The 27,636-nt window shown below is 42.8% G+C and overlaps 1 protein-coding gene across 2 annotated transcripts in view; it reads right to left on the bottom strand.

Moving 5' to 3' along the window:
- Positions 1-682: 682 nt before the first annotated feature.
- The window catches only part of MARCHF11 (membrane associated ring-CH-type finger 11), a 98,082-nt gene continuing 71,128 nt past the window's right edge, over positions 683-27,636 (bottom strand). For both annotated transcript variants that reach the window (XM_080377789.1, XM_080377790.1), the window contains one exon: positions 683-27,636. In XM_080377789.1, coding sequence (XP_080233915.1) covers positions 27,314-27,636 — 323 coding nt within the window. In that variant the 3' untranslated portion in view covers positions 683-27,313.

Raw genomic sequence — 27,636 nt, 5'->3', positions numbered from 1 at the left:
AGTTCTGAGAACTGGGACAAGAAGGATGAAGGAAACTTCCTGGGTAAGGGGGTCTGGGACTGAGATGAAAAGACAGCAAATAATTTTCAGCAAAGAAATGGGCTGGGCTTAAGAGAGGCGAGCAGGGAGAGTTGGGCCAGAGGAACTGTAATACTGAAGAATGAAGTTTGGGGCAGCAGCAGAAATGAAGAAAATTAACTGAACATCACTCAAATACAGTACACTCCTTCGGTGAAGGCTCTGAGAAAAGCTGACAAACTCTTTCAGTGAGGATGCCTCAAATTTGAAGCAGCCTTTCAAAAATGCTATAGTATTTGTTTTGCAAAAATGCATTTATTGAATCCACTATCTACCCTTTTGTTTATATTTTGTGAAGCCAGAAAATCTTTACAGGCAAAACTTCTTCATTTACCGGCAAATGTATACGGGCACCTGAGACATTTGTCAACCTCTGCACCTTGGTCCTGCCTGTACACCACTGTGGGAGGTGTTCTACTGAGAAGATCAGGCTGAGGCAGGTTTGTAACATCTACTCTTCCTTTGGCATTGTATTTCAGCAGCACCAGCTCTTTGGCTTTGCTAAGGTGCAGGCATCACTGTGGAGCCAAATTTGTGCCCTTTTGATAACCGTTAAAGGGCATAATAATAATAGGTTCAAGTTACTGCCAGGCAGTAGACATCAGATTCCAAACTTAGCCTAACAAAAATACATGTAACTGAACAGCATTACTGCATGCTATTAAATAGATTAAATCAGTTTTCTCCATAAAATAGCTTAAGGGATGTTTATTTTCATGCACCCCTGCTGTACAGCTGCATGCTACAGAGCAGGTTTTCCCTCTGTTTTGTCTTCTGTGAAAACTGGACAGAAATGTCAGGTCATTTTTCCCTTGTCTTCTGGATGATCACAGAGGCGTGTCTGAGATTTAAACTAGTTAATGGAAATCTTTTCCAAGTAGGCTCTACTAATACAAATTTTAAAAATATGAGTGCAGCAATCCAATTGGCCATAGATATATCAAATTAAGCCATTATAAATACAAAAGTTACTAAATGGGCACCAGAGAGGGAACCAGAGGGACCAGAAGGAGGGATCTTTTAAAAAAATAAAAAACCCTGACGCTTTTATAAACGACCCTGATACTTTTAATGCAGAACAGAAATCTTAACTGTTCCTTCTAGCACTAAAGATACTTTGGGCTCTTTGGTTTAGAATAGATTAGTCTTCCTTTATTTTTTAAAGAAACATTGCATGCCGTAGACTTAAGCTCACATAAATGGTAGAGATGGAAAAAGTAATCTTAAAAAGATGAGAGAGAATGCAAAGAGGGATTTGTGCCAAAAAGAATGAATATTTTTAACAGTTTCATGTTGCATGTCTTTGATGGCTCCTGAAATATTTTTTCAATCATGTAAATGGCCATTCTTGAGAAGTTTCCGTTACTTCTTGAATACCCTCCATCCACACAATTGTCTCCGCAGATAGGCATCAGAACTTCAGAAAAAAATATTTTTTCTAGCTAGAAATCTTAAGTCTAGCTAATTTATTGTTTATAATTTGCCTTATCAAGTGTTTTCACATCTTTATCACTTGTCATATAAAGGAAATATCCTAAACCTTTATCAGGACAACTGAAAAAATATTTCTATGTTTATTCATAGCAAGTTATATTTTTGACACCCAAATTTTGTTCTAGTCTGTTCCTGGTCTATTGTATGCTGTGAAAATACTTTGAAGAATAGAGCTTATTTCTGGATTTGAATTACACTGTATTTGATTACTTTATGGTTATGTACCTCATGTGGTATTACGGTTGTCAATGTGTCTTTTGTGACACGGCACTGCAGAGTGGCTACCTGCATTTCAACCTGGAAATAGAATTGCCTAACACATGACACATGTGACACATAACAGTTGTCAGAGCTCAGATCTCATGTGTGACTGGCTGCTGGGGGTCTGAAAAAAGCCCTCCACAGCAGTGTCAGTACTTTTGTAGTGATTCATTCCTTAACTGAATGAAGCATCTTCTGTTTTATTTGGCATCAATTACAGGAGCAAACTAACTTCAGCACCTGCTTTGGAGAAGGTAGGAGAGCTGCAACGTCTTCTCCTCTTGGGTAACTCTTCTTGGAGTTACCCAAGCTCCTGTGAGTGTGTGAGGTATTCTGCCTACGTAGTCGTGGATAATACAAACGATGAATGGCTCAGTATTGATAGGATGAGTAAGGCCATTTGCTTGGCAGGCAGTCCAGGTGATCGACTGAGGAGGTTGCAAGTCAGTGACCATTCATTGGCCAAATCTTGCTCACGTTTCTCAGTGGAGGTGGAAGTCCGTGCGTGAACGTCAGTAAATACGTTTTCTGATGCTTGTTCTTACAGTGATATGTAGAACTACGAGATGAATCAGCTGGCAGCGGGGGGTGGGGGGTGGGGAGTTTCCACATAATCAAACTGTTAAAATCCTCATTGTTAAAGTAGTGTAGTGGAAAATCAGGCATATGTTTATCATGACCCTCAATGGCTTTTACTGATTGCCAGCATAAGGCTGAGCTGCTGGTGAGTTTTCATAACATAGCAGGTCATCACAGTGACACTGCTGGGACAGGACCAGCTCACTGGCTTGGGTTTTTTCTCTCCCTGGCATTGTATTCCTGTACCTGCACAGCAGAGAAACGACCCAAACTTTCTCTCTCTGTATCTGTCCCCAGGTGACAGGTAAGTTTTGGGTTTGCTTTTTAATCTCCCATGAACTCCTCAGCATGCTCCCATCTCACTGGGGAGCCGAAGCCATTCCAAGGGCCTTCTCACAGCGGGATCTGGCCAGGAGGTATCACCTCCACTCCTGCCACCTCCCCACTCTCACTGCCGAAACCTGAATACTTGCTGATGTTCCCTTTGAAATGTGATTGCGTCTCCCTTTCCCTTTCTTTGCTCACCACAAAAAATTGCCTTTTGCAATGGCAGGGGAGCAGTGATGCCACTGTGGTGGGACCCACTGCGTTTTCCAGAGCCCAGAAGGAAGGGAAAGCTCAAGCAAGCAAGGAAATGCCTGGCACATGACTGTAACGGCAGAGCTGTGCAGCTGGGGAAGGGAAGGAGCGAGGAGGCACTTCATCTGTCAGGACAGAAAGGGATGTCCTGGAAATGCAGCTGCCTGAAACAGCCTGGGATGCAATAGAAAACCTGCGAAGGGTTTTGCAAGAGTATGTTCTTGCTGCTGTGGCATCACAGCATTTGCATGGTTGTGTGTGCGTAGGACACCTGAAGTCTTAAAGCAAGGAGCTCGCTGTCTGCATGTCATCAGTGAAAAGGGAGAAGGAATGCCATCCTTCCCTGTGGAGCCGGGTCTGAGGGAGGAAGCTCTGGCCAGCTGGGAGGGGACTCTGGGATGCCCTGGGCATGCCAGGCCTCATGTCGGGTGTTTGGCAGCTTGGGTCACCTTAACGTCATTTGTTAGATACTGGAGTGGCAAATGAGTGGAAAGTCTGCTTGGTGTGGTGTGGCCGGGCGCAGGGGCTGCCTAGCCTTGCCATAAGCCAAGGATGGAGAGGGGAGAAAAGGGGTCAGGGGCTACTAAAAATGTCCATTTTTCAGCAAGGGCTCTCCTGGCATCCAGGTGGATGTGATTTTCTCCAAAGAGTTCATGCTGTGCAGCGCCTGCTCTGAAGCAACAAAGGCAGCTGTGACAAGGTGGATGTGACCATGTCCTGACAAGATGAGGAAAGGTTGTTGAAGATGCGACACAGGCACATGTTACGAGACCCCGCGCTCTCCGGCTTATTTTTGTAAAAAGAGAAGGAAGGGTGGGGTTTTTTGTTGGTTCGGTTCTTTCAAGTAATGGTCTTTTAGAGTTGCTTGGTATTTACCATCTGTAGGGGAAACTCATTCAAAAGCACTGAGACCGGCTTATCTTCAGATCAGAGGGATGTCTGATTTCTGAACATGGGTTTACTTTTTTGGAAGGCAGATTGATGAAGGCACAGAAGGGCCTCACAGCCTGACCTTTGGAGTTCATAAACCTCTGGCAGGTTAAATCTGAGAGCATGGTAAAGCAGCCTTCCCTCCGCCTGCCAGAAAATGAGAAAAAGCAAGGGGAAATTGCATCAAAATGCCTAATAAAGAGAGTAAAGGAATTCAGGGCTGAAAGCTAAACTGCAAATGGTAATGTGTAATCTCTTGCTTAAAAGACGTTTTCTCCCACAGGAGTCAAATATGGTCCTGTGAAGCTGGATGGTAAATTGAAATATAGTGAGCACATGGATAAACACGGCAATAGGAAGGAACCAACACAGCTTTTCTACAAGAAATCCTCCCGTGGGGTTGACAAATACATGGGGGGATCTCTCAGGCCGGGGTGCTGTGGGCACCAGAAAAGCATCAGCGATGGCTTCTGAGTCTGGCATTGCAGTGTGGGCTAGGACGTTTCATCTGGAAAAGAAATAACTAAGGTGGCAGGGATATGATGGGTATGACAAAGGTCACTGTACCATGGATGGCTTAAGGGATGAAGGGGCAGAATATTTACCATGACTGCTAGTTAAAAAAAAAAAAAATTAAAAAAAATTAGGGGACATCTAGTGAAGCCAACAGGTAACAGATCCATAGCAAATTAGAGTAGTTCTTTGTTTGCCATGTGTTAAAAGCCTTGGACTCTTTCCACAGTGTGTTGTGGATGCTAAGTGTTCACGTCATTTAAGAAGAGGCTGGACAAGTTTGTGGAGGAGAAGTCTGTGTTCAGCTGCTAAATACAACAGACAATCTCTGGCTTGGGAAATGCCTGAGGCACAAAGTGTTGGGGGCTGGCAGGCTGTGCTGGGAAAATACACTTGCTCTATACTTGTGCTTCTCTCTAGGCATCTGGTTTTGGGCTACTGTCAGACAGACTGTTCAGCTACATGGACCTTTTTGTCAGCAGCTGTTTTCATATTTTGGTATTTGTCTCAGCTGATCCCTGACACAGAGCACAAGCTCACTTCTTGCTTGCCCTGCCATTAGTCAGAGTTGCTCAAAGTCTTCCAAATTAAATATTTTTTGGCACCCTCTTTTCTAAAATCCTTATGCTCCAGAGTTGAAAACCCAATCTTGTTGGGAGTTACCATCCTCATCTCTTGACTTTCATGGGACTACTCACTTAAAATTTTGCTTAAGGTGTGGTACTCTACGTATTTAGGCCCTATTTTGTTGCAGGCTGCAACAAAAGCGTGTCTGTATTTGGAAGAGAGAGCAGGGAAAGGAGAGCACTTTGTGCTCCCTCAGACTCTTGCAAGTCAGGAATCTGGTCACGGAGGCACGCTGCTTTTTCAGGTCTCTTATCCACAGGGAGAATTTGGGAAATGAAGAAACCTCTGGATTTCTTTGAGATGGCTGTGCTGCATCTTTGTAATCAACACTAGAATTTTTCTGTAACCTCTGCTCAGCCAAAGAAATTCAAGCATCTCTGCTTCCCTTTGTTAATTTTTAAAAGGGCCTGCCAGTTGTGATAATTTCAGATGCAAGAGGCTGTATAAGGACAGTTAACTGCTCAGTCAGTTATTCAGCAGTATTCAAACAACTGGTTCTGATGCCTGACAATACATTTAATTTCCTTTAGATGCCTGGAAGCCAGAGCATGACCAGTCAACATAGACTTGATACAAACTGTACCGTCACTAAGCAGCAGTTCATGGTGTGGGTGATTCCCAGACCCATCTGGAGGAGGCAGAAACGCTGTCCAAATCAGCAATGCAAGGATCCTTCCCTGCTTCTTCAAACCCCTTGCCTGCTTCTGGCCCTGGGCCCACACAAATACCCAAACACAGCAAGGAATATAAACTCGCAAGGTTCTCATCTTTCATAATATGACTAAGTTGTTTTGATTTAAGAGAAGCGCTCATCTTGCCAAGACTGGAAAAAATTAGTCCATTCTCCTCACGGCTGGATGTCAAAGTATACCCAGTTTTTCAGACAAATGCCCCAAGTGCACTCACTGAAATGAACAACTGGACCAAGACTTGAGTGTTAAGAGAACTGAACTCTTTCTTTAATATTGTACTTGGGGAAACCTGGAGAAAAACAAGAAAAGCAAGACTGATGTCAACCTAAAAATAGAGCTAAGAAAATGGAGAATCGTGTCTTTTCTCTTATTGTTGCCTTCTGAGGCCAACAGAGATGTTTGGTTGCTCAGGATGTTGTTCTGTAGGGCACAGCATCAGCATCAGCAATGCTTGGAAGCAAGGGGGGAGGAGAGAACTATGGTATTACAAGAGGGTCAAGTCCTCACTCTGTACAACTCTGAAGTCACCCACATTAAACCAAAAAAAAAAACTGAAAAAAAAGGTGCATACCAAATTACTGTGCTGAGCTCAGAATACTGAGACACTATTTGAAAGGCCCCTGGACTTCACTCAATTTCCTCTACAGAATTTGCCTACGGTGCCGCAACAGTTATGTTTAAGAGCTTTGCTCAGTTTGCCCCTATAATGCACAGTGCATGAATAAAAGTTAGAAACAACACTGTTGATATTTAAACATTCTGGGTCTTCTCTAAGGTCATCAATAACTACTCCTTGCTCCATAATCTCAGCCTGTCTTTCTTTTTCTAAATAAGGTATTCTTCCTGTAATACCCTTACAGATAAATGTAAATGTAGCCTCATATTGGGGAAAATCATAGCAATGCAGAGCAGCAGTTTGCAGGGAAACGTGTCACTGCAAAGGAATCCATACATTTGTGGATTTCTGACACATTTATTCCTTTTTAGAGTTGGAGTTTCAGGAAAAGCATTAGATCAAAGGCTCAATTTAGTTGTGAAAACACAGATATTGGTTGCCACTAGAGCTGCACAAGGGCATCTGAGACATCCACAGAAGGTTGGCAGGGGCAAGACAGTCCCTGAGGAAGACTTGTGCCCTTTTGCACTGGCAGAGGAAGGCCAGGCAGATGCTATCAGGCATCTTAAATGCCTTTAGTTGTCCTTACTTAGGCAAACATGCGTCTGAAAGTTACAGGGAAGATGTTTGAGGTTAAGGTCAGACAGGCTGTTCACTGGGTCATGAACACACAAAAAATAAACCACAAATGATTGACTGCACAGGCAAGTATAGAAATGACTGTCATGTGAGGGAACGATCATTTTGTAATGCTGGCTGCCGCAATTTTTGTGCAAATATTTATTCTTGGAGAAAGGAAAGTTTGGGCTTCCTTTTCAAAACCAAAATGTTTCTGATGTTTAAGAAAAAAAGAAAGTGTGAGACATCTTAGTTTTTACTGCCCAGGCTTTGCTGAGTGTCTCTGGGCCCCTCTCTGGGTTTTGAAGGGAGAAGTCATCCAAACTGCAGCACTGGCTCCATCCCCAGCTGAAGGGGAGGGGACGTTGAGTCACAGTCTGGGACTCGCTGAGGACATTCTGGCACCTAAAATAGCTATGAGGATACAGCCCTGCTCGGCTTTAGGCTTTGCCATTTAGCTGCCGAAGAAACAGTGCCTTACGCTGGGCCTGGGGTCACAGGAAGGAACATGGAGCCGGTTACACCTTGCAGTTACGTTTGGGTTCCTCTCCAGCCCTACAGAGGGGATGGTGCGTGGCTCGGTGTGCCGTGCCAAGGGTGCTGCGAGGGATGGGGTGTCAAGCAAGACCTGCAGGGCTTGTCTTACTTCTGGCCTTGATCCCCAGAGCCTAGTGCAGGAGAGTCCTGGCTCATCCCCTAACTGGGGACCTCCACATGGCAAACTTGAGGAGGGCTCCGTGTCCCCTCCTGCCTCCCTTTCCTCCTCCGCACATCCCAGGGGTGAGTGGTGAGCAGGGGGAGGGAGGGATGAAGACACCTGAAGCCCACCTGAGTTTTTAAAGCAGGGCCCATAGTGCCAGCTCCAGCGCTGAGGCGCTTTTGCTGCCATCAGTGCATTACATCTGTTTGCAGCATACCCAGGCACTTTAAGGTGTTGCAAGTGTTGTCCTGGTTTCTTTTCCTGCATTATGTTCTACAAAGTAATGACAATTTAAACTGCTGCCCTTCTTTCAGTACTAAATAATTTGCTATTAAATACTCTGTTCTGTCTGTTTGTTCCGCAGGTATTTTTGCTTTGTTTCCCCCCACCCCCACCATCTTCCCTGTTTCTGTGGTGGCTTTCACACCCTACCTGCTTCATTTTGATTTAAAATCAATGTATTTTCTCTCCGCCTAGCAGATGGCCTGAAGGTCTCTCAGAAATACTTCACAATACTTCCCCCCACCACCACCACTTTTCCCTCAGAAGGCCAAACTAGGAAGATTTTACCATAAACCATTAACTGCATGTATAAAAGAGGAGCTACAGCCTTGCTTTTCCTGATTTCAGACTATTAAATACTAAAAGCTATCCCCCAAATGTTTTGGGGTTTGTTGATAGAGCCTTTGCAAATAAAGGCTGGTTTGTGTGGAAAAATCTGACGGCTGATGACAGCATGAAATTAATTTTCTTCTGTTTTACACATGAATGTTTTCCTGTAAAACAGTCATTCTGGATCATTACCCAAGGTGAACGATTCATGTGAAAATGATAAATGTTTGTGCTGAATCGTGTTTTTTCTGATACTCCTGGAAGGCAATATCAGCTCTTGTTGCTAAGCAACAGTGCCTATTTAAATAAAAAGGTAGGGATGCCTTTTCTATCCTCATAACATGCAGAAAGATTATTCTGGTTTATTTTGTAAGAAGAAGGTGTTAATGGGTTTATTCTGCAGAGAAAATTGCCCATCTCTCCTTCTTCAACCTTTCTAATAAGATTAAATTCTCTTAATGAACAAGGTCATCAAATTTCTATTTCACTTAAATAGTAGAAATTACCCTAACTAAAGCCCACGTATTGTCACAACAGTTAGATTAAAAACTATGGCTCCTATAAAGTCCATTCTCATACTGGGAAGTTTAAATCACTGGGAAGAATCATGTTACCCATGACAAGATAGCTTACATGTTTTAAGTACCAAATTATGCATGTGCCAAATAGCAAATAGAATAGATATAAGTATTCTAGTTGCATGGCTCCTAAGTGCTCAAGTCAATTTTGGAAATTAGGTTCTACTGCTTATAATTTTTGTCATCTTGCAAAGCTGGTCTGAGGGCCTTCTGCTGCCTGTGTCTTGCTGAGAAAGACAGCACCTCTGAGAGAGCAAAGGAGACTTTTTCCAAAGACCTGCTCTCTGGAGACAGTGGACCTTGAGCAGACCCTTGCAGTCTGAACTTTTCCTCTGCCAAAGATGTACTGGCATGCAATAGTTCATTTGAAATCTTTATTTCTTGAAGAACAAATGTATGCAAGTTTTGTAGGATTCACTCAAGACAAGGTTCAGGTGAGAACCTGGGAGGTTCAGTTCCAAACTAATAAAAAGTTTGTAGCTTTGTATCATAAATAACTAAATATTTTTGCAGTATCACAGAAAGTTTCATAATTGTGGGGGCTCGGACTTCATTGCTTACCCAGTGTGAAAGCAGTATATTCAGTACATGCATTTATCTTCATCATATTTTCTGAGCGGTGACATTAGTTTATGTCACAGCTCTCAATTTTCCAGGAATGCTGTTGCGTTTCCTTATAGCCTGACCATATTCAAAATATAGGGGACTCTGTATTAGTATATACTGAGACATGTAGTTGTTTCTTGGACTACTATTATTGATAACAGCTGTCTCAGTATTATAATCTAGTTCTCTGCTGCACTGGCAGCCAAGAAATGTGAAGCTTCAGGATCAAAAGTATTGCTGAGTTTGTTCTTGAAAAAAATTGGGGTTTAGATGAAACTATTTAATTCCCCTTGAATTGAGAAATGAGATCAGTTTTACTGACACAGAACCAATATAATTTCAAAACAGTTTGAAAATCTTTTTTAAATGTTGGGGTTAGATAAAACCTGTACTACGTTCCTGTCCTTCCGAGTCTGACCTGTCTCCTGACCAACCTGACCAGCCGCCCTCCAAAACTGCCTCCCTTCACTGTTCAAACAAAAACACTTCAAAACAGTTCAATGAAATGATAGCAGCTTCCAAATAAAACATTTGGAGTTCATCAACATGTATCATCTTACTGGTTTTCACATGATTCATGTGGATGTATAGCTCTACTCTGCAAACACTTTTAAAATTCTTTCCTCCTAGTTCAGGATAAAACAAAGTTTGAAACCTGCAGCGTTTTAGGGGAAAACAGTATTTGCAGACTTGTGTTGGCTCTTCCCAGGAGACATGACTTGCCATGCTCAGCCACTCACCGTTCCTCTTGTACGGATGGTAAACTGTAATGCACACCTCACCTGTGCAAGCACAGAGCGATCCATAAATGAGTCCTACAGAAAGGTCAACCTCTAATCACAAGCACTGGTAGGAAACAGGATAAAAACAGTCAGATTCTACCGGTTCTGGCAGAACAGGATCTTTTCCTTCCAAAAAAACCCCAGCAACCTATGGTTACTTGTCAACTCTGCTTACATACTTTGAATATTTTTTCAAGTCCCCCCTGTGATCCTGATCCCCTGTTAGGCCAGCAGCAAGCTGCCAGTCCCACTCTACACAACCCCACCATCCTGCCTTCTGGAATTTGCTAATAAAACCAGATCATTTAATATAAATCTCTCAGAGTGAAAGAAAAAAAAAAAAAAAAAAGCAGGCAAGCCACAATCTGATAAGACCAAGAGAAGGAGCAGCTGAAAGCCAACCCTGCAGCAGTCTGGCTTCCCCTGGCCGGGGTTCAGCCAACAAGCAGGGCGGCCGCGCTGCGCTCGCCTGAGCAAGGGCTCCATCTGCGGGGAAAGGACCAGCAGCCACGCTGCTCCCTTCTTCTAAGGAGAAGGGGAATACCCTCAGGGCATTGTGAATTACTGTTGTGCTAAAATGCATTTCCTGCAAAACCCACGCAGAAGAATTAACGGTCTGAATCCATGTTCAAGCGGCGAGCAAAGCAAGCCAAGCCCTGCTGAAACAGCGATGCTGGTGGGTAAGGGTTTGTTTTCTTTGATGTTAAGTTAATACATCTTTAGGGATGGCCTGGAACCAGTACAGTACAGGTTACCTGAGCATTGCATGTGCGAGAGCAAACTGGGAATGCTCCTGTAAGTGGCTCTGTGTGTGTGTGTGTGCACTCCTCCCTCTCCATCCGCATTCCCACTCTCTTTTCTCAGTTTGCTGTTGCCATACACGCAGAGCATGGGCATTTGGTGTTGTACCTGTCAGAAGGGATATGTCTTCTGTACATGTCCCCTGCTGTGGCCGAGTCTGTCCAACATCACCCAGTGGCAGCAGCAGCTGGCAATCCTAGATTTACAGTGGGAGAGCAGCTTAATGTTGATGCTCCTGGCAGTTCCTAGCAGGGTGAACATTTTCTCACAGCTCTTGTTCATGACAATCCAGCAGGCGGTTCCCTATTACTTTTTTTTATTACCTCATGTAATTTGTCTGCAAGTTGTCATCTTCTGAGTTAATATATGGCTAAGTGCAATCCCTCTGTTCCGCAAGGGAGAAGTGTGGGTCACTGCTAGCTGGGGTCTATTCTGCCATTACGAAAATGACAGTGTTTTATTTTGAGGACAGAGACCTCCACTTCGTAGCTGTCATTGTTATTTCTTTCATCAGCTAGCACAGGAACGCATGTTGAATGGTCTTACTGGGATGTACTTTTTTTCTTTAAGAGGTCCGAGCTTAGCTGCTTGTTAATAAAAGAGAGAAGAGGTTTTGTTCAAGATTCCCACACATGGACCTGCATTTTGCAGTCTGGGCTTGGCAAGATACCCACCTGACTTGTGGAAATGATTCCTTTGGGCCTTAGAGGCTATGAATCCATATCAGTGATCTTTTTTCATGGAAATCCTCCTATAGCTTGGCAAATAGCTTAGCATGAGTCCAAGAGCCAGTGACTCCAGGTGAAACACGAAACACTGCTGTACATTTGCTCTGCCTCAGTCTGGGTAATTGTCTTGTGGAAAACTAACAAACGTACCAAGCTGGTGTCCTTAAAGCTACAGGCAGCAAAATGCAGAGCTAGCACAACTAGGAATGCAGGACATTCAGTTTTCAAACCACATCCTCTCCTAGCCAGTGCGGTGCCAGGTGAATAGAGCTAGCCATTAAAAGCCCAGGTGGATTCCCTGCACCTGCCCCTTTTTTTAGGAGGCTCTGCTGCTCTTCTTCCTCACTCAGCCCTTTGCTGGCTGGCCTGGTGCTGCACTGAGTGGCCTCCTGCCAGCCACTGCCTGCTCATGGGGCAGGATCCCCTGTGTACGTACACAGAGGGGCCTGAGCCAGTGCTTGGCTTTGGGCTCTGCGCAAAGGGCTACAGCAAGGGTTGTGTTTCCATCCAGGTGTTTCTCTGAGAGCACTGGTTACTTGCCCAGGAGTTGGATACGGAATGAAAGCTTCCCAGGCCTTTGCTTCAAGGGGATTTTTCTTCCTTTAAGTAGGTAATGTATTTCTAGCAAAAAAAAATAGAAAAAAGCTAGTAAGTAGCCATGGAGGCATAAAAGTGGTAGCTTTTTACCGGAAGTATTAGCAGGAAGCTCTTGTTCTTGAACTTTTAACTCCACAGATTATTACAGTTGACCAAAAGGTGTCTCTGAGTTATTAGCCATATGTAATTTCCTCTGACTTCAATAGGAAAAGGTCTTTCCTTGCTGTAGTAGTTCAGTTTCTGAATTATACTGTGTATTCTTTTCTGCTTTAAGTTTTCTTATGAGACTCATCACAGAGGAGGTAGGAAATACTTTTACTGCTGTCCCTCTGTATAGATAACTGCTTGCTTACCTTGTGAAACGTCAAGGCTAAATAACCATTAGCAGCGTCACTGCACCATTTCCCCACTAGTGTTACCAAAGTAAACATTTCCATAATAGGTAACCCAAAAGCTCCCTAGGGGAGAAAAGTACGTTTTGTAATCCGGAAGGTTTCCTTTGCTTGCTTTTAAAACTGTTAACACCATGTCCTTGCCATACTCTGATTAATTGCCCTGCTTTTATCGTGATTAGCACATTTGCCATTACGCTGGCCGGCTGTCAAGCTAAGTTCAATCACAGCAGACAAGCACTAACTGCTTTTGTGATTTTTACATTTAGAAGTGATCATCCCAGGAAGATATAAGGCCCAAATATCCCAGCCCTGCTTATTCCAGGCAGAAAAAAACCTCCTCCCTGTGCAACTAACCACATTGGCTTAATTAACCTAACTCGAAGAGGGCATTGCACAACAGCAGAATTGAATCAATTTATTTATTTATTTTTTTTAAGAACAAATTTTATGCAATTTAGATAGTGGAATTGCTTATGCACCCGATATTGAATTACATTTGGGTCTAGAGGAGAATACACTTACTGGACAAATTAGATATCACTTTACCTACTTCTGTAATGCACACATAGGTATTGATGTACAACAAGAAGTCAGGATGCAGGCGAGAGGGGAGCTGGTTTTCTCACAGGTCTTTGTGTCTCTCCTTGTCACTGCACTCTTACAATGGAGAGAGCAGACATAGCTGTCTTCCAGAAGCATCACTGGGGAAAAAAATGAACAAAATCTATCCTCCCTTTTTTGGCGGTGGGGAATGAATTCTCTATCTTCACTGAGACAATCCTGCTGTGATATGAGAAAGTCTAAACGTACATTAGGTTGCAGCCCCTGTATTGTGCAGCAGCACAGCACACGTGCTTTCTCTTACTTTATGGACCACCTCAATGGTGCTGCTCCACTGTGTTGCTGCTATGGTTTTTGTCATTGCCACTAATGATCTAGTTCTGCTTTTCAGGCAAAATGACTGGGGAATGCAGAGGATATGGTAGTTTATTGAGGTTAGATTTTTTTTTCAGACTTCAGGGATAAACAGATGTGTGCATGTACACGGGGAGCCCCATCCAGATTTCATGAGGAACCCCTTGGTCAGGTAACCTGATCTTCTTGCAGACTGCAAAGCCTGAACTTTGATTTAGAAATAGTATCAGTGAAGGGAGCTCCTCTGCGGAAAATTTGCCATTCCCGTACCCCAGCTCATATCTATGCTACCTAGCATTCAAACATCTGTTTAAAGCAGCTGGTTTATGGGGCAGTGGAGGAAGGCCGCAGCACATCTACTCTTAGGACATTGTCGTCTCTTGCTGCCTACTAGTTTGTCTCTTCCTTTAACAAAGTGTGAGCTGTAGAGGGACAAATCAGTCTCTGACCACTGTGCATGAAAGAAGAACAGACTTTCAATGCCAGAACAGCAGAATACTCACTACTGAAAAAAACCTTTTACCTTTATGGTACATGCCACTGTTATGATCTGCCAGCTTCAGGTATTATAATCCTTTAGCTTCCTCTAAAACCAGTAGCCAGCCATTACTGGTGGTTTTGCCGTGCGCACACAGGGAAACTTGCACGAGATCCTTCTGTTCTTCTTTTCTCATGGTCAGAGTCAGAGACTAGCTCTGAGCTTAGGTTCCTACAGGTGGATTTCTGTATTACTTGGTCCTCTTTAAATAAAAAATTTAGTTAAATATACTGTGATTTAATAAAGATTTAATTAAAAAAATTCTACAGAAAAATCTAACCTCTCCTTTGTAGTATTTCTCTCTTCTGCTCTAATTTATCCTTTAAACAGCAGTGTGCAATTCACTGGCATTAATCTGTGGACTTACTGCAGAAGAGAACAAATAAGTGATTGCTCACAAATAAGTAGTTATCCCCATTTCCAGATACCTTCAAGGCTAATCTGACTTACAGATGAGACCAAGAAAAGGTGAGCCTGTAGGTGAGAATGGGTTGTCTTTTATGTAGGTGGAAATAAATATTTAATCATAGCACACTTCTGTTCTGTAGGTTGTAGCATTCTAAATGCTCTGGGTTGAAATGGCATTATAGCTTGCTTTTGTACAACAGCAGCATCCCCAGCTTTAGTTTTGCAGAGGAAACTTCTACATCGCTGTCGATGCTGAGATAATATGTACAGTGTAAGTCAGACTAATAGCCCAGATCAAGCGTGACTGCAGAGAAACAATATATTAAAGTAGGAGAGGAAAGGTTGCATAGAGGAGCCAAAGTGCTGATGTTTCTATGATTAATAATCACCTACTGCCTGTTCCACTTTACCAAATGCTACTGAAAATAATGATGTACCTTCAGCATAACGAATTTCCCTCAGCTCATCTGAAAATCTCTTTATCTGGGTATTTTGGCTGTCCTCCACTTTGGCTGAGTAGAACTGTTTCGTCATTGTGAAACCACTTGAGAATTTGAGTTGAACAGGATGAAAAAAAAAAACCAAAAATCTGAAAGAGCAAATGGCAGCTCAGTTTGAAAGACTTCATGTAAGCACAGAGGCCCAGGCTGGCAAAAGCTAAAATGCTACGGGGTCTTCAGTTTATTTATAAAATCTGGATCATCGTTTTTTCAGAAATATGCCTTCTCTCTTATAAAGGAAGGCTCTATAAAAATGGTGGGGATTTTCTCCTTACCAAACCTGGCCTCAAAATCTAATCACTGGCTTTATATCTTCTTTTTAAATCTCCCCCTCAATCAAAATTATGGCATTTGAATATGTGTATTAGAACCAGAGTTTCAATTACACCCGTGATTTCTGTAAATATTTTCCTGGAAACAGTAAGTCTGTCTAACTGAATCTGCATTATTTTTTTTTCCATACACTGTATCTTTACTTATCAAATTAATTGTATTCAAGCCAGCATCAAATCCTGGATTCATATGTAGTACAAGTTTAGTATTATCCTTGAGATTCAGAGCGAGGATGCGGTTATATTATATTACGTCACATTAAATTTAGGTGGGCTTTAAAAGGCCCTGCTGGAGAGTGGGCCTCCTTGTGATAGCCCATGTATGCACAGCGAGGAAGCTGCATATTAAGATAAAGAAGTCTAAGAATCTAAACTCTGACTACATAAAGGGTGAGGAGAATCCAGGCACAGAGAGGCAAAGTGACTGAAAAAGTCCTTAGCAAAGCCAGGATGAAAGCCTAAGCCCCTGTTTGCCGGTGTCCCTTTCCATCAATAGCTTTGTTTTTCCTGTGCTGCCTTGGCCACTTGCCAACTGAACTGAAGAGACTTTGGGCTTTATCTGTGATTTCTGCAACCAGTTGATTCACACTGTTAACAGGCTTGAAGATTTTTTGTAAACATGCAACTACCAACCATAGTAGAAAGTTAAGGATGGAACGATTTGCTGTTTTTTGAAAAAAAGATACATCAGATGATGGGCATTAAATGAATTTCAAAAATGAATGAAAGTACATCGTAAAAAAATTTCAGCCAAAAAGAGGGAAACCAGAAAAGGCATTCTGGTATTTTTTCAAGGAAACATAATACCCACTCCCCAGTCCAATCAACACTTTTTTTTTTTTTTTTTTTTCTTTTCAGCTGATTGAGATTAAAAGTGAGAGAAATTTCTGAGTTCAAGGAGGATAACTGAGAAACTAGATAGCAAGATGCACACCAGGGCCTTAAGAGTTTTCCCAAGCTTTCTTGCATCATATCCAGAAGGTATTGGATAAGCTGTGTTATGGTAGATGGTCAAAATTGTACATGTGGGGAAAAAAAAATCCATCCTTCATTTTGAAGTTGTTAGTTATAACTGAATACAACGTTGAAAGAGGTATACTGCCTTGAAAAATGGTCCAGTTCTTTATATGTAGTGAAGTATTCAAGAAGATGCAATACAGTAATATTTCACTATACCATCAAATATCTTTTCTAAAACTGAGTATGCTGATCATCTGAGTGATAATTTTAAATTTACTGTCAATGTATTTTTTACTCAGGCTCTACTTTTAGGAGTGGTTTCCATCTCTGTGGTGTTGACATCTCAGAATCTTTATAACAATATCTATAAATACCCAGAATCAATAATGTTGTTCTTCAGGGTAATGTTCTTATCTAGAGAGAGATGCAGGGAGTATTATTCACCATGCAGTTAGTACGTGTTCCTTAGCTGCCAACAAACTGTAAAGAGATCATCAGACGACAAAAACTGTTACAACTGGACCTGAAGATGAATCACCTTGCCTTCCAAAGGACTAATTTTATCGTATGTGAAGAGGAAACAAAGGAAATGGGAAAGGGAAAAAAAGGCAATACAGAAATGAAAAATGCAAAAGGTTCTAGTGATACAGCTGCGATGAATACCCAGAGGCATCTCAGTCTGGCAACTGGCAGCTCCACAGGCTTCAGCATTTTTGAGCCCTCAAAGCCGGTGTGCCAATGAGGCATTGGGAGGGAGAAAGAAAATGTAACAGGCACCAGCAAGATAGTGTTGGGCACAGACAGCTTAGACATGATGCCAAGTCTATATTCCCACATGATACTGAACATATGGTACGTCCTATAGTGAATGCTGTCTATTGCTTTTCCCACCCAGAAGTGAAGGAAAGGGCAGGCAGCACCCAAGAGCCACAAACGCAGGCACCCAGGAGACGGTTGTGACACTTTGTGAACAGATTCAAGGGGAACAGCTGATCAATGCTGATTTGCTGCCTGTTTCCACCCAGGACTAATCCCAGTGTCCTGCAGTCTTGTCTGAAGTAGCTTCTGCTAGGATTACTTTGTGCCCCCCCTTGCTGTCCCCCTACTCCGCCTGCCCAAAAGTGGCCTCTCCTTCTCTGCATATAGACTAATTCCCAGGTGGGAGTTTGGTATTGGTATATAAAACAGAATGCCTGTGTTTTCTGGAAAGCTGCAATAGAAGAGGTGAAGCTCTTTCCCATTGCAGACAGTCAGCTGAAGAGGCTGGCCCTGCTGGTGGCCATGCCCCAGAGCAGGGCAATGAAGTGTGACAGGGGTCCCGGGCACCTGGAGGGAAGGCCAGCAGCAGGAGAGCTGGCCTGCACGTGGAAGGAGTGAGGCAGTATTTGGGCATCCTTAGGCTTGGAGTTGCTAACAAGGTAAGAAAGCAGTCTGTCCACTGCCAGGGACCTCAGTTTGTCCTTCCCAGCAGAGCATGCCTGGCTCCAGCTGGTGGTGGTATCAGGTCCAGCAATGTCCTGAGGACCAGGCTTTACATGCAGCTCCTCTCCTGAGGACCATCACCCTCACAGGTGGGGATTTGAGTTCGGAGTGCAGCAGTAAAGGGACGCAGCACTGCAACCACCACAGATCTTTCTTGCTGCTGCTGCAGGGCAGTACATAATGAAAGGCCTGGGTGGGGGATGGAACAACTTCTTTCTCCAGGACGTCTGGTTCCAAGTAACTTGCCTTTGTCCTTTGGTAGGGCTAGCACATTTTTCCACCCATGGTGCAAGATGAACAAACCTGGATGAGAAGGAAGGGAAAGGCAGGATGGGGAGATGTAGCAAAAGAATGAAGGCCTGTTCAGCTGAACTGTGCAACAGATGGTCATGTCTTCTGTGCACATCGTGGGACAGCTGCTGGCCTCTGGTGGTTTTTGTGGGCCACAATGTGTCTCAGGTCCTGAGGTTGCTGTGGCATGAGCAGAGTCCATGTCAGCTGGAGAAACAGTGGCAAATGCTGACATGCAGCTCCTTAACTACAGCATTTAGCCCATCTGAATGATGCTTGGGAAGAGACTGTCTGACCTCTACACCGTCCACCAACCGGGTGAAGGCACAGCAGGTCAGTGATAGTTTGACCTAAATGGTGAATTTAATGCTGTCCTACCATGCAGAGTATACACCTTTCAGTGTATGGGGAGGCATGGTGTGCCTGGGGCTTTTCTTGACTGATGAGTTAGAAAATGTCACAAAAAAAAAATTTGGAAAGAGGACAGGAAAACTAATTTATCCTTATGAATGACTGGAAATGGTGTATTGGTCATTAGGGGTTGTTACTTACACAAAAGATTGTGTTTGTATTTTTTAAAAAGTGTTTTAATTGATAAACAACGTGAAGCACACTCTTCTCCACTGGAGTAAACGGGTGTTTTACTAAAATGTTAAACCCAAATTAATGTCCTACGAAGGTGATAAACACTTGAGTAAGGGTAAAGGTTGAATGGGTCTCTTAGAAACTCTTGTGTCATGGCCAAATGCCAAACTGTCATTTGCAGCAAACTGGGATGTGGATAAATTACCTTAACATCTGGGATTGAGTGATAACCCAGATGTGTTTGGTGGGAACGAACACTCCACCCCAGTGTACACTGAATGTACCTTGAAATGTATTGCTAATGTCTGCCCAAGTATAGAAAAATTTCCGTTTCAAAGTGTAAAAGCTTATACAGATTCTTTTCTAAAGTTCATTAATACAAGCTGAATCTGCCTGGGACAAGAGACAGCAAAGTCTAACAAGAAACGCTACCCAGAGCCAATCTGTGCCTGGATGGTAGATCTCCTTGTCTTCTTGCCTTCTGCACAGTTTGGGAAGCTATGTCTGAAGGGACAAAACATGTTCTATTAAAATTATTTGGACCTTTTCTGGATTTAATTGCTTTTAATTTCTTTCTTTATAAGAAAGATAAAAAAGTTATATTCAGGGATGCTCCCTGGCAGAAGAAATGCAGCTGGCACTACCTCTGTCCCTGCACCGGACTCCACTGTTCCTTTTGACTGGTTGTGTTAGAAAAGACAAAGCCAAGTACGTCTGTGCATCTGTGCAGGAGTTCATATGTTTGCGACTGATAGTAAAACTGTTTTGCCTATTCAGGTTACTCTGTGGTGTATAGGTTGTGGTGGGCAGGAGGGAGGACAGACACCTGTTTGTCAAGCCCTGGCCACAGCTCTCTGGGTGGGCTGCACTTGGGGGAAGGAAGGGACACTTTCCTCTGGGGCAGCTCTGCTGGCAGGGACACCTGAAGCGGAGCAGAAAGGCAAAGAGGGTCCGAGACCTGCTGCAGACAGCAGAGCCAAAGCCAGTCCCAGAGGTAATGGAGCCCACTAAGGCTTCCCATCAACTGGGGCGCTTCCCAGGCAGCTGGAACACGGTGCTGCACTAGGTGAAGCCTTACTGCAGGGGCATGGCGAACGGGGGGGGGGCATCGCTTGCATTCAGTTTGTCGCTTACAGCGGAGTGCAGTTTTCCCCTCCAAAGACTGAGCCGCTCCAGTTCAACAGTTTGAATTCTAGCAAAACTGGGATGAGGAGCATGTGGTGACTTTGATATGCTTCCTTAGAAAACCAAAGTTCCCTGGGTTTGGCTGCATGGTTCCCAACGCCCCACCCCTGCTTCTCAAAACTGACAGGGTAAAAGTTTAAACTAAGCATTTAATAGAAGTTTATTTAAAAGAGAAAAGTTTAAAAAAACTCCTTCCTTGAGAACTAGTGGTGGTCAGGCCTAGAAAATGGGACCTGTGGGTGAATTATTCAACATAATTTTTTACTTTCAGAAGTTTGGCTGTTCCTCTTCCAGCTTCATGTGTAGGACAAAGCAAGGTTTTGGGCCAGGAAGGAGATACAGGAGCTGGAGGAAGTTCTCTGGGTCACCAAGCCAACGCTGTCCAAGCCCTTTCATTCACCTTAACTCTGTTTTTTGCAGTGACCTTGGTGCCACTTCTGGTCTCTGCCCATGGCTGATCCTGAATTCTGGCACTCGGACTTGCCAGCATGGACCTGATTCAAGCTTGCTTAGGCTGCTGTTAAAACAAGTTCTGTGTTTGGCTCCAGCCAGCTGCTTCATGCTGAAAAAGTCATTTTATGAGGCTTTTACAAATTTTCACCTGACTGGTAACAGCTTTTATCCTTCAGAGGACAATCCCTCCAGCCCACTGCTTCTGAACTAAGAGAGCAAATGGTGATGAGTCAGGGTGAAGTTCACCTAGAGTTTGTACATGTGGAGACTCCAGGGGAAAGGACAGTTTCAGTCTGTCAGGCAGGAGATCGTTAAGTAGGAAGATGATCAGGGGTTTCTACATGCCAGCAGGATAGCTGACTGGCCACAGCGGGAGAAAATTATGCTGCTGATTGCTGTTTTTCTATTACCCACAGGTGACCTTTGAAAGGTGTTTATGCTCCTTTGAAAGTGGCCCGTCTCCTAGTGTTTCCTTTATATTTTATGTCATGCAGCTAGTTTTAATGTATGCATCACCTTTAATTCAGACTGTGGTTGCACCCTGCAGTGCGTTATAAATATCTCTTCTTAAATCCAGCAGAAATGTCAGTATCCACCCAACAAATTTGTGAAGGTGGAAAGATCTGAAACCTCATTTCTGATTTTAACTAAATGAAATACAAATATTACCAGTTTTTAAAGATATTTCTGGTGTTCTCTCTAACGCAGTAAATTCAGCGGTGAACATGGTTTATCTCCTCTTACACAACAACTAACAGGTAACTCTAGGAATTGGTAACACTAGGCATTTTTAAAATTCATATGAGGTTTATGAAAATGAATTCTTTTATGTAAGGCAAACAAGAAAGACAAAATGTTTTAAAGAGCGTCTTCTTTTCTCTTCAGAAAACTTGCTAACAGTTCATGTTTTTTCAATCATTAGAAATTGTTCATGTTCCTTAGTAAATTTTTAATGGAGCCATGAATCTGACAGATAATAACAAACTATTTTCAAATTTAGTCCACTGGAAATCTTTAGTTCTCTTTAAAACCCCTGTTAAGGTTTCAGAGGGAGAAGTATGCTTCTTAGCATAATAGCACCTGCTTGTATTTTCCTGTGCTGCTGTACATGGATTTGAGGTAGATTTCAATATTGGTCATCATTCCATGAATATGTCCTTTACAGAATAGAGATGCCTGGAGAAGAGGAGGCTCAGGGAGGCCTTATTGCTCTCTACAGCTCCCTGAAAGGAGCTTGTAGGCAGGCAGGGGTGACATAAGGATTACTTATTTTAAAAAATAAAAAGAGAGGGAAAAAAAATGTAAATATCCATAGTGACAAAAAAAGGAAGAATTTGAAAAACAGAGGATGTTAGTTAGATTCTTACAAACAATTAACAAAATATGGCCTTGGGAGAAGGAATAGACACCATAAATGTGTCAAGCTGGAATACAAGAAGATAAGCTCAAGGAGAACCAAATGGTTAATGAGACTAAACAAAAAATTATTTGAACTATTTATGAACTATCCTAATTGACATAATAAAAGATCCACCCTCTAGCAGAGAAATCTCTCCATTAACAAAGCACCCTCCCCACAGAACATACATGGTGAAAAAAAAAAAGACCACTGGTACCTTTAAATGGAGACAAGGCTTGTAAGAACCAATGAGAATTAATTGTGACCAAACATAATTGTAAACAATTGCTCAAAGTGTATAAAAAGTTTTACTATGTGTTAAGAGGTGTGCTAGCTTTGTGGATTTACCAACTAGCACCCATCTCTGCGCAGACATGCAATAAACAAGTATCTCAACTATTACGTGTGGATCAGCTCTTGCAGACCAGGTGAAGAACCTAGATTTGGGATGAGAGATGTAGGTCTCTTCTCCCACATAACAGGTGACAGGACAAGAGGAAATGGCCTCAAGTTACATCAGGGGAGGTTTAAATTGGATATTAGGAAAATTTTCTTCACAGAAAGGGTGGTCAAGCATTGGAACAGGCTGCCCAGGGAGGTGGTAGAATCACCATCCCTGGAGGTGTTTAAACAAGTATACATGTGGTGTTTAGGGACATGGTTCAGTCATGGACTTGGCAGTCCTGGGTTAACCATTGGACCTGATGATCTCAAAGGTCCTTTCCAACCTATATGATTCCATGATTCTATGACAACATGGGGACCTACAGTCTTGTTGGCTTTACTTTGGTCTCTGCAGAAATCATGGAGCAAGTTCTCTTGGAGACCGTTTCCAGAAGAGGAAGATTGCTGGGAACAGTGAGCTTGACTCTATTGAGAGTAAATCATACCTATCCCACCTGGTTGCCATCTGTATTTGAAGGACTGTATTTGTGGTTGAAGGGAGAGCAGTGGATGTCATTTACCTCAATCCCAGTATAAGGCATTCCACACTGTCTGCCACAACAGCTTTCTTTCAAAGCCAGGACACTGAGATCTAAATAGTTGGACAATTCAATTGTAAAAAGGTTGGTTGGATGGTTGGATCCAGAAGTTGGTGATTAATGGCACCTACAATGTCTATAGGCCAGTAACAAGTGGAGTAATGCAGGGGTCTGTGCTGGGCCCTGTCCCATTCAACGTCTTTATCAGTGACCTGGAGATGACAGACAGTTCTGGTCTGAAGTTTGCAGATGATTCCAGGTTGCAGGGACACACAGTCAGGTCAGGGCTGCCATTCAGAGGGACTTAGCCAGCCTGGGGGAGAGGCCAGCAGGAACCTCATGACATTTATCAAGGACAGATACCAAGTGCTGCCCCTGCTCAGGAAGCTCTGGCGCAAGGACACCGGCTGGCCGGTCCCTGCCCGGCTGGGAGGAGCAGCTCTGCGGAAAGGGACCTTGGGGGCCTTGGCAGGCACAAGCTGGGCATGAGCCAGCAGTGTCCCTGGCTGCAGGGATGGCCAACAGCACCCTGGACAACCCAGTAGAGGAAAGACATGAAATAACTGGCCCAAGTTCATCAGAAGGCCCCCAAGCTGGCTGAGGGCCAGAGCACTTGTCCTGTGAGGGGACACTGAGGGATCAAGTCATGTTCAGCCTGGAGCAGAGATGGCTTCAGGGGAGGCCTATCAGGACCTGCAAAGGTGTTCTGAAGAAGACAGAGCCATCCACTTCACAGTGGGGCATTATGGGAGAGAGACAAAGGGCGTAAGCTGGAACAAGAGAAGATGTAGGACAGAAGGAAATAATTTTTCACTCTGGGGTCAGTCAAGAACTGGGGCTGGCTGCCCAGGGTGGCTGTGCAATTTCCATCCTCACAGAATTTTAAGACCTGATTGCTTAAGCCCTGAGCAACCTGGTCTGACCTCAGAGCTGACTCTGGAGCCTGGACTAGATGTCCTCCCACAGATCCTTCCAGCTTGAATTGTTGTCTGTGATTCATTCTATGAATATTTTAAAACTACCTTGAACTTCCAGCTAAATTTATTTGTGATCTATTTGTATCCTTGAGTTCTTGTGCTTCTTAGGCTTGTTCTTTGCCTAAAATAAATTTTATTCTGCAATATATTAACTGAGAACAAGGCATGCTCTTCTAATTTCCTCATGTGAAATAGAGTCACTACTCCTTTTTCATCCTGACATCCCCTCTCTGCACCTGTTCTGATTTGAATTCATCTATCTTGCATGTAGCTGATCAAAGTACTGCAGAACTGCACAAATCCAAACACAAGGTCATTGAAGAAATACTCATATACTGCACTAGGCACTCTTGCTACTGAAAACATTCTCCAGGAAAATACAGCCATAGATTTCATTTTCTTTTTTACAGCTGCACCCTGCCCATGCTAATCCTGTCACTGTTGATCATTTCCTGATCTTGCTTTCTACATACAGAAACATGTAAATGCAGACACATGCAAAACTATTGTGCCATAGAAATGATTAATGATAAACCAATTCAACTATAAAAAAGGCTTTTCTGATATTTGTCCTAAGCATTTTTCTCACTACCAATTTTCATTACTCTGAACTGGACCATTTTTTTTCCCTCAAAAGCTGCAAAGTGTTCTAGACCCCTGTGACTTTCACATATTTGTACATAGAGAACTTGTCCTCTCTTAAATTACATATATTGATCTTTTCTGGTGAGTCATTTTTTTCCAACACACTAATTATTTGGATGTGAATGAAAAAGATTTCTTTACAACAGAATGTTTTTGTATAATTCTCAATTTTCGTTTTAGGATGCTGTAAAAAGACCACAGAAACACTCTTTAAATCCCAGAGATCACAAGTATCTAAAAGGCGTGAAGCATAACCTTTTAATGATATTGATCACAGAACGGTTTATTCTCCTTGTGTTTCAAGTGCTTTTTGAGATACTAACTCTGATCTCAATTTAGTCATGTGGAGTTGTGGTCATTCTGGGAAAGAAGGCTTCATTTAAGTAGTAATTAAGAACAATTAATTCCCAGTAATACAGCAAGTTTCCCCAGGCACAGTTTCTCTCATGTGTTTCTCCACACATTCCTCCTTTAAGGCAATCTAGAAGTGAATTCTCATAATTTCTCAATGAGATTGCTTGTCCTATATTGGTAATTTGCTGTGCAGGAGATAAACTGGCTTTTTTTTTTTTTTTTTTTTTTTGGAGACAGTATTTTGTTGTTCACAGCTTATGTACCTGCTTTTCACATTAATTGTTTAAAGAGCAGAAAGTCATCTGTAGATTTAGTAAGTGTAAATTTGCGCTTGTGAGACTGCAATGCAGAACACTGGACCCTGTGTAGAGTTCATTGGCTAAATGTTTATGAATATATAAAGAGCTCTTAGCACCAATGCTTAAATTATTTCTCTCGTTTCCAAGTATAGTTACAGAAGCCTCCTGTGTCTGGTGTTGGCATGTGAGCCTTGTATAAAGAGAAGGCATGCCCTGATTCCAGCACCAGCCTGTTGACCCCTGAGAGGGAATTTTCTAGCCACAGCACTCCAGCTACTGCACAAAATAACTCTGAAATATTTCAGCCATTGGTTGCAACTTATTTTGAAACAGAAAAACTAATTGCATATGGGGTGCAGGTGCCCAGGGAGGTGGAGGCAGGAGCTGCAGGGGCAGCCTTTCTGTGCCAGACACAGCTGCTCCCGAGCAGTTTTCCTTGTGACTCTGGAGCGATGCTGGTATAGCAAGTATTTCCTTGTAGCCTCTGGAGGGACCATGGCGGAGCAGGTATCTCCTGCAGCCCAAGGAGAGGACCATGCTGCAGGTGATATCCAAACGGCAGCCCCTGGAGGACCCCACACCACCGCAGGTGGACATGCCCTGAAGGAACTGTGGCCCATAGAGAGCCTACGCTGGAGCAGGTTTATTCTGAAGGACTGCAGCCCATGGGAAGGCCCCATGCTGGAGCAGGGAAAAGTGTGAGGAGGAAGGAGTGGCAGACAAGAGTTGATATGGACTGGCCACAGTCTCCTTTCTCCACCCTCCTGCACTGCCTGGGGGGAGGAGGTGGAGGAGCTGGGAGTGAAGGGGTGAAGCTGAGCCTAGGAAGAACGAGTGGGGTGGGGTGGAAGGAAGGTGTTTTAGGCTTTGTCTTTGTTTCTTACCATCCAACTCTATTTTAATTGGCAATAAATTAATCTTCCCCGTGTTGCCTCTTTTGCTCATGACAGTAATTGGTAAGTGATGCCTTTGTCTTTGTCTCAGACCACAAGCTTTTTCATCTTATTTTCTCCCTCTGTCCTGTTTAGGGGGGGGTGGGGAGCAGCTGGTGAGGGCCTGAACAGCCAGCCAAGGTCATCCTATCACAAACTGGTTTATGTAAGCTGGTGCTCTCAGAGTCATTTTAGTCTTACTTTTTCATCTTGATCTTCAACAGACTTAATAATTAACTTGGAAATTATTTCCATTTCCATTTGATTAAATTATATTAGAATTTTTGCCACGAGAGAAAAACAGAGAAGCAAACTTCATAGCATTGATTAGCTATCATGATGAAGATGAATATTGGCCCATTTTTAATATCATGATTCATTACCTGGCAAAATTAAGGCTCTGCACTATTTCTACTTCAGTTTCCATTAGGATGACTTATCACTCTAGAAGTTGTAATGTACATTTCTTCTTTAAAAAAAAAAAAAAAAAAAAAAGGCATGTCAATGTCCTATAGTTAGAATGGTACTAGAAGTTCACAGGCTGCTAAATTCAGCACCGCTGCTCAGGAGGTAATGTCACCTCTGTGCACAAGCTCAGCACCAGCACTCTGCAGAACTCAGAGACTCGAGAGGAAGTACAAGACTTCTCCTGCCTGTGTCACAGTTGTGTCTGACATCTTGCATGCCCACGTGGGAGAGCTAAAGGAAGAGAAAAGTTCGCATCTTCCCTTAGGTTTTGTAGAACACCCACTGGACTTTCTGCTCAAAGGCAAGGGACAATATATCCCTTACTTGCTTTCATACACCTGAACTGAGCTACAAACAACAACAAAATAAAGCCAGAAAAGGAAGAATACTTGACTTGTGTCAACATTATGTTTCGTTTTGGAAGAAGGTTGTTCAGTTTAATCCTCATGAAAGTGGGAAAAATAAAAGTAGTGGATTAAAGCCAGAGTTTAAGAAAATACATTTAAATATAATTTTTTACTTAAAAAATTAGTTTCCTTATCATTCAAAGACCTAGGAGTTAAACTATACTGCATACACATCAGGTACAAATCAACAAAATATCTAATAAACCCGACTATATAAAAACCAAGAGACTTTTTTTTTTTCCAGAAAAATGTATTTGTGTTTAAGTTGATCATATAAAAAGCATTAAATTTTAGAAAAATGTGTATATGTTTTTTCAAGTGTTAATGGTTTCACCATTCATTGTAACTACATTCCAAAGTCCTGTAACATCAGGGCACATTATCCTTATCTGTGTAGCACAGTGAGCATAATCTTTACACTGAGGTCACTCTCATCACTACTTCCCCAGAGCCGTTATCCTCTGATGAATCTTCCTGAGGTCTCATGCGGTTGAACAGATGTAACAATACGTAGCCACACTGAAATCTTGGTGAAGTTAACTGTGTTGGATGAACTAAACTTCTGTTTCTAAATGCAGTCAGTGGTAACCACAATGTCCTTCCTGCTGAGGATTCTCCTCGACTGCTCTCTTCTATGTCTGTGGCTTTATCGTAATTTAATACATCCCAGTGTAGATTCACAGCCCTCCAGCGCTTAAACACTCGATAAACAGATGCACCTTCATGTACTATCAATC

The sequence above is a fragment of the Falco punctatus genome, assembly GCF_963210335.1.
Source record: "Falco punctatus genome assembly, chromosome: 3".
Taxonomy (NCBI): domain Eukaryota; kingdom Metazoa; phylum Chordata; class Aves; order Falconiformes; family Falconidae; genus Falco; species Falco punctatus.
This window is presented reverse-complemented; position numbering and strand designations above follow the sequence as displayed.